The sequence below is a fragment of the Chaetura pelagica genome, unplaced genomic scaffold, assembly GCF_000747805.2.
Source record: "Chaetura pelagica isolate M959 unplaced genomic scaffold, ChaPel_1.0 scaffold55, whole genome shotgun sequence".
NCBI lineage: Eukaryota > Metazoa > Chordata > Aves > Apodiformes > Apodidae > Chaetura > Chaetura pelagica.
The window spans coordinates 3,536,394-3,544,532 of NW_009953571.1; the positions used below are offsets into that span (position 1 = coordinate 3,536,394).

General features: G+C 42.1%; 1 protein-coding gene across 1 annotated transcript in view; it reads left to right on the forward strand.

Annotated features, from left to right (window-relative positions):
• AMBRA1 (autophagy/beclin-1 regulator 1) overlaps nt 1–8,139 on the forward strand; it is a 124,800-nt gene that overhangs the window by 43,309 nt on the left and 73,352 nt on the right. The window contains 2 exon segments of the mRNA XM_009999594.1: nt 1–45; nt 582–682. Of these exon segments, the coding sequence (XP_009997896.1) occupies nt 1–45; nt 582–682 (146 nt within the window).

An 8,139-nucleotide genomic window follows, 5' to 3' on the forward strand; every position in this document is an offset into this window, starting at 1 on the left:
GAATGCCCGCATGTCTGCACCATCGCTGGGGCGTTTTGTCCCAAGGTAAGGCTTGTTATATGGAAAAGGGTCTGGAAATCCTGGAGGTAGCGGTTGCATTACAGCTCTCTGGAACTTCCAAATGTATTACTTTTCTTGCACAGGGCTGCTGTATTCTTGGTTTTCAATTTTTGGACCCCTGAGATAGCATGTTAGTAGGATCATGCTGTCTTTCAAATGACACAGGATGAGCTGATCCTAGTGCTTCTTACCTGCAGGTTGGGGTTACAGTATGAAGGCAGAATAGAACAAAAGAACCTTATCAGAGAAAACCAGCATGAAATGCTGGTTTGAGATTGGGAACATGTTGTGGGAGGTAAAGGATTTGCTTGATGCTGATCTTCACAGCCACATTGATCAGAGGAGGATCTGATCTGTAACTTGCCTTTTGTTGGAAGCAGTGGTTGGCTAAGCAGAGGAGTGCAGTCTTCCCTCTACTGCTGGAATAGAATAATGTTTTCTCAAAGTAACAGCAGTTGCTGTCCAGGGTTGTAGTGTGCTGGGATCTCTTTCCTCATGTAAGCTGGCTCTCTGTTTTGCAGACGCTTCTTGCTGACAGAGTACTTGCCTTATGCTGGGATTTTCCACGAACGGGGACAGCCTGGCTTGGCCACCCATTCCTCTGTCAACAGAGTTTTGGCAGGTAATGAGATTTCCTTGTTTGCAGTGGTCATGTGTATTAGTGGTATTTTTCTCATGAATCTGAGCAGGGGAGGATTGATGAGGAATAATCTAATTCCAACTTTTGAGGTTCTGTTTAAGTTGCTGAAACAAGAGTAAGGACTCTTGGGGTAATGTGGTGAGCTGTCATTCAAGTGCTTGGGCACTGCACCTTCCACATGTATGGGAGTCATCAACTGGGGAGGGGTACTGTTAACAATTCACCCTTTGTTTAACTTCCTTCCCTCTTCCTAAATGTCTTTTTCTTAACAACCTGACAGACTAATGATCAGCTTGCTGCAGGTCCTTCTAATTGAATTATAGGGTGCCTTGTTCATGTTCTGACTGGCAAGATGCACACAAGGCAATGTGGGATTCAATTAGGATCTTAATAAGTGCATATTAAAAAAACTTAGCTGCCACCACATACAGCACACAGGCACTTGGGAGCCTTAAAGGGCAGGCGGAGGTGGGAAGGGAGGTGGGGGATAGAGGATCAGCTCTGGCAGCTCTTGAATGAGATGGTTATAGATGACGCATTGTGAGAGTGGGTCTTTTTTGCCTGGGTCTGAGTTGCTCTGTAATTAACCCCAGTGCAGGGGAGTACTTCTGGAGCTTGGAGGGGAACTAGGGATGATGTATGGACTGGTAGGTTGCGCTGTGGTTGTCTTTCTTCCTGTAGATAATCAGAGGACCACCACTGAAAGGAGTGCTGGAAGGTTTCTTAAGAGGCTGTGTGACTCTTTTCCTTATTCTAAGGCACGATTGACTATGCCTAAACCATTCTGGACAAGATTTATCTAACCTTTCCTTAAAGAGTCTTCACTGGACTCTTAACCCAAGTATTTGAGGGTGGAATTGTTGTTGGGTTGCATGGCTGATTTAGTATGGCAGTGGTCTTGTCTTTGATAACAGATTTGTGGCATCTCCTGGACTTTGTCTCCCTGGGCATTTTGGTTTGAATGCATGGTTCATGGACCTTGCTGTTACAGCAGTAAAAGAGCTCAGCCAAAAGCTAGATTCCAAAGTGCCCTTGCTTTTTTTCCTTAGGAAGGAGTGGAGCTAGCCTGTAGCTTTAGCTGACGCACATAGTTTTCCTGTGCTCACTGCCTGTGTGGGCTTTGGCTGTTGGCACGTGGAAGCTGTATGCTGGTGGGTAATTACTTGCTGCCAGGCAACACTGCAGAACTCTTCTGTGGCCCCACTTTGCTGGAGACACCTTCCTTCAACCCTCCTCCAGCCCTCCTTGAAGTTTGGCTGTTCCTTAGTGGCTGGAAAACAGCCTGGCGGCTTCCTCTTGCATGTTTTAGGGAATTTGAATCCCAAAATACATGTGCTTGCTGTTTGTTGTGTACACCAAGATTAGCAAAAGAAGCCAGAAGTTGTAATGATGGGACTTGTAACAAGATCAGTCTTTTTTATATGGTGCTGTAGAGGCTGGAACTCTACAGTAAAGGCTTTTATTGACTTAAAAATAAAATTAATTCTCCTAATGCAGCAGCTGCTTGTGCTGTGTTCTTTTAACATTGTATTTATTTTAGTCTGTGTCAATGCTTCCAGCTTTCAAAATGTTTTTTACGTTTGTGCTCAAAAACATGCTAGCATGTTGCAGAAAGCAGGAGAATTAGAGAATTTCTTGTGTTTGTTATGTTGATCAGCAGCATTGTAGTTTTCAGTATTGTATTCCAGAGCCATTGAAAGTTGCAGTAATGATACTTATGTTTTCCTTTTTAGTTAGCCTGGGCCAAAGCTTGTGGTAGTTCTTCCTTTCGTTATCATAGTGAAAAACCTCTTCTCAACTTCAAAAATACCTTAACACTGGCCTAGTAGTTGTAGGTGAGCTTGCCAACCTTGGCTGAGGGAAAAATCAAGCATCTATCTTTGTATTAATACTGACTAGTCTAAGCTTGAGTGCCTTAAATTGCTTCAACCTACCATGTATCCAGACTGTCATTTCTGAATTATGTTTAAATACATAAATTCCAGATGTATTTCTTATGTAACTTCTACAGCATTTGAGAAAAGATGCCAAAAGAACCCTATATTCCTAACCTGACAGCTTTCTAAAGTTGACAGTAGACTTCTGTGGTCCAGTAAGGGCTGTTGTTTGGGAAAAGACATCCAGTTACTCTTCTGTTCTTGTCCCCTGGCCCACTTACTGCTGTATGTGGAGAGAAAGTAAAGCAGACAGGCTAGTACAGCAATACAGTAGGTTTGGCAAAATGACTGATGCATCAAGCAGGGCTTAGGTCAGAATTAAATTCCTTTGTACTAGTCAGGGACTGGTGGGCATCCCTGCACGAAGACGCTTCAGGCAAAATATAGGAAAGGTGGAAACAGATGGGTAGAGTAGGTGGGAGTTCAGGGGGAAAGCAAAGTGGTACTAGTCAACATGACAGACAGATGTCTCCACGCCAGCAGCCTAATTTGCATGTAGCACTGGAACAAAAATGAGTCCCAGTAGCACCTTCCTGCCTGACTCCTTATTCACTGGTGCATCTATCAGCTGATACAATAATGCTGCATCACTGTGCTTTCTGGCACCAAGAAAAACACATGTGAAAATATATTGCATCAACACTGTTACCTTTAGCATTCAAACTTGTAATCATACCAAAAATTGTTGGTAGTTTGACAAGTGATATTTTCCTGTAAAGTCGATGTTGATTGGCAGTAATTACACTGTCCTCCTTTAATCCTTTATTAACTGAGTCTTATATCAGCTTCTTCATTATTTTGTCTGGAATCAATGTCAGGCTGACAAGACTGACATGTCTCATCCTATTTCAACCTTTTAAAATACTGATATAACACTAGCATATCTTTCAGTCTTCCACATTCCCTTTTCATTTCAAGACTCATTAGAAAACCTGAGAATTCATTTGGCAGCTCTTCTAAGACCCCTGGTAGTGTGAACTGTAAGTTACTCTCTGGACTGTTCTCTCCTTGGCGAACTGCTGTAAGTGAAGAAGTTGTGGTCTCCACGGAAATGTCTCTACAGTGAAAGCTAGTTGAAGTGGTTGTTTGCTAAAGTGATGTTGAAAGTGGTAAATATGTTTTGGCTTCTCACTCAATAGGACTGGCTAGTTGCATGTAGCAATACAAGTAGATTACTGTATATTGGGGCCTTTTCAGTCTTCTAGTCTCTTGGGTTCTCTGCCATTTGCAGAGCAGCAGAGTGGGTTTTTTTCTTCCCCTCTTTGGTTTTGTGATTCCCAGAATCTCCTGAAGAGCTGTTCTGAGGGATGAGGTTGCACCTTTTGTAATGGGAGATACTACTGCTGCAAAGTTCAGCAGTGTTATCATGCCTAGCACTGGATCCAAGGAACACACAGCTCAGTATTGTTTACCACCTCCTACTGCTTTCTTTGTTTTTCTATCAGTTGAGTATTTCTGCCCACTGTTTTGTTGGTGGTTGTTTGGTTTGGGTTTTGGAGGTTTCTTTGAAAAATAAATTCCTCTTTCTTCTAAGTCACATTTTGAACAAGACACACTAAATGTAAGTAACTTGAGGGCCAAGTCATGGATATTTTTTGGCATCTGGTAGTAGACAGCTGTTAAAATAGATGTATTTTTAAGAATCAGTAAATACATTTTAAAAATCTACTTCATTGCCACTGAAGTGCTTATGACCTTATTTGCCTATGTGAAATTTAGACTTTATGGTACTTGACTGCTTGGGGATAGACAGACATTCTCATGATACAGTGGAGCAAAGAAGGCTTTAGTTTCAGTTCAGTGAAGCTCAGAGGAAGAAGAAAATCAGTGTTTGCCAAGGAACTTTGCAGGAGGATTTAAAAATTGACACAGATGGCAGTTTGCTGATTCTCCTGTTTCTCAACAGGAGACCTGCAGATGAAACTTTACTCATTTATCATGGAGTTACCTAGCTTTGTGAAGTGCTTCTGCCTCACCTCTGTTTGTTTTAATAGGCATCTGTTCAGTTATGTGCATTTCAACAAACAACTATTTTTCCTTGTGTGAAGACAGATCATGTTTGTCTGTTCTGGCCTTGCCTCCAGATTTAATCTGTTTAAATGGAATCCAACACAGTTGCTCTGAGTCCTTCACCTCATGGGGAGATACAGACTCGGCATGGTTTAATGGCTGAGTGATACAACACTCTACATTTACAGTTTTGAACTGATTTTATTGCTATTTCAGGGTAATAGATTTGGACCAGAGACTGAACACTTGCATGTATTTAAAGAACAAACTTGATATTACAGACTTCTGTAGCCCACACCTGTTCAGAGTATGATCTGCTACAAGGGTAATCATGGTGCAGTTTAGATATCTCTGCTAGGGTTGCCAAACAAAGCTGTGTGTGGCCTTGTTATACAGGGGTAGATTTGAGGATCTAGATCAAGCCTAAGACTGAGTTGATGGCCTGCCTTTAATTGGGATCTAGGACTTCAAGGTGTATTGTTAAGCTGCTGTTTTCCAAAAATCACCAAAGTTATCCCCTTCTTCAAAGCTTGGCTTCCTGGGAGGTGTCTAGGTCACGTGTTTTCAAGTGAATTTCTGTACTTCAGCCAGAAACTGCTAACACACAATTGTTAGAGCATTTAGAATCATAGAAACATAGAATTACAGTTTGGAAGGGACCTGAAAGGTCATCTGGTCTAACCTTTCTAGGTACTACTATCAGATGGCTCAGCACCCTGTCAAGCTGAGAATGAAAACTGTCCAATATGGGGGAATCTGCCACTTCCCTTGGGAGGCTATTCCAGTGTTTGTCCTCATGGTGAAAAATCTACCTCTTGAGTTCAATTAGAATCTCCCCAGGAGCAACTTGTGCCCATTACCCCTTGTCTTTTCCATGTGACTCCTTGTAAATAGAGAGTCTCTATCTTCTTGGCAGCCACCCTTTAAGTATTGGAACATGGTAATAAGGTCTCCCCAAAGCCTTCTTTTCTCAAGGCTGAACAAACCTAGTTTTCTCAGCCTCTCCCCATATGGCAGGTCCTCCAGTCCTCTGACCACCCTTTTGGCCCTTCTCTGGACCTGCTCCAGCCTTCATAGTTTTTGTAGAGCAGGGACCAAAACTGAACACAACACTCCAGGTGTGGTCTTATAAGCACTGAGTAGAGTGGCATGATGACTTCTTGATCTCTGCTGGTGATGCCCTTGTTGATGCAGCCCAGCATCCTCTTGGCTTTCTTTGCTGCTGCACCTCACAATTCACACATGTTGAGCTTCTTATCCTCCGAGACCCCCAGGTTCCTTTCCACAGGGCTGATCTCTAGCCAGGTGGATCCCAGTATGAACTGCCATTTAAATTTTCATCAGGATCACCAGCTAAGGTGATGGATAAATGTTGTCCTTCCTCTGTGACAGGAAGATGTATTTAAGCACATGATAGTTCCCCTAATAAGTATTAGGGTGATGACCTCTCATCAGTCCAATTTTTGAAGCAGACCCACTAGCTGGGGTACCTCATGGTGCATGTTCCCAATCTGTTGATCACTGTGCCTGTGTTAAGGGCTAATGTTCAATACGAGTGAATGGCTCTAAACTAAGGACATTTAAAATGGATATTGATGAGCCTGTGGTACAAACAATAGGTTAGAGTATTGGTTGCTCCTCCAAATAGAATTAGCCTAGTAACCTTTCACTTCTGTTCTAATGATTAAAGTGATCATGAGAAGAGTCTGCTCTGGTTGCCTGGGAAACCATATTGCAGGCAGATACCCAAGTTCCTCTGGCATTGCAGGTGTGATTGCCACCATGGCTCTAATGTTCTTCACCTAATCCTATTCTGTCACATACAGCATCAGTGAGTTTTGAATTGTCTTCTGAAATGCCCTCATGCTTCAAATGTGCTTGCAATGAGGCACAACTGTACAGAATAGGACCGAGTTAGGTGACTTGAGAGCAACAGAAGGCCAGCAAGAGTTGTTGGGAAAACTCATCCCAGTTGTCTCTGATACACCCTTGTTTTTCCCACTATTGACAGGTGTGTACTTCACTTTCTCTGGCATGGCTTTCTCTATAGTTACCCAAGATTGAGCCCATACCTTCAGCTGTCAGTCCTTGGCTTTTTGCTGTTAGATTGCTTCTGCCTTTCTCTCTAAGATGACTAAATAAATTTGGATTGGTATCCTGAACTAACCCTCCTTTTCACAATAGGCAGAAGTGTAGGGCAATACAATCCATGAACATTTGTGTGGCTTTGTTTGCAGTGTGTTTCTCTTGGGTATTGCTTAATATTGAAAGATGTAAATCTTTGAGTGACATAATTCTCTGTGGTCTCTATGTGACGTAACTCAGTGGGCATTAAGTGACGTAAGAGGCTTATGATATGCCTCAAGTTCTTATATGACTGGAGAGTTTTAGATGTCTGTCACCTTCATCACCAACTTGAGAACTGTTTATAATTTCTGTCAAAGTGCAACCTGTCATGCAGAAATGTAAGGAAGAAAAGAGAGAAGGCAAAGTCTGCCTTTATGGAACTGGTGAGAAGTACCCTTGGAGTTGTTGATATCCTCAACATGGTACTTGAGCTTTAGAAGACAGCGGGATTTTTAATGTGTGGAGATAACTTTAGTTGTGTGATGTCCTATTATTTTAGTGTTTGTTTTAATATGTTTTAATAACAAACTTGCAGCTCAGGAGCTTTCATGAAGTTTTGCTGGACCTTAGCTCTCCTTTGTCTTTGACTCTCTCCAACTCCTGCTCCCCAAGAGCAACTTTCAGCTGTGAATGTTTTTAATGTAGCTGCTTGATCATAGCGCAGTGTCTCACAAATAAGATCTCCTGATAGTTTGGTGTCACAGATGGATTGGATAAAATTATATACTGTGAGTATTACTTTGGTGTTAGAGTTATTGTTGACTTCTACTTCACAGATTCTGTAGCTGTGGCTGTAGAGTTATGCCACATTGTGACTGTGGTCAGAAGGTGAATAAACATTCTTCAAATTAAATTCCTCCCCCAGAAGTTAGAAACGAGTTTGTTAATGCTTAAAAAAAACAAGCCTAGAAACCAATGGGTAATATGTGACCTCTTGTGGCTACACAAGGGCAGTATAGCTGATCCACAGATGCTGCCATTCTTCCTTATAGCATGTTGTCAGTCATTTTTCACTGCATTGCAAGACACCAGTGAGTTTGTTTTTTCTGGCTCCGTGCTTTAATTGGCAGTCCAGCTGCCACTTTTCTCTGTGATCCTGAAGTACCTTGGCACAATGGAGGCTGAAAGGTAGTCAATGTTGTTAGCATTTGAATGACTTACAGGCCATCTTTTCTGAAATACTAGAAGACTGCACAAAAGTTCTTGGGCTAGTGTTACTGGTTTTGATGCAGATAAATGATCAGAGCTAAAGGGGGTTACTTCTCCAGTCTAGCTAGTGGTCTCCTGAAAGTGAATGGTAGGTAGTGTTGAGATAAAGCCATTAACATATGCATTTATGCAACAGAAAAGGTTCTGCTCTTTGTT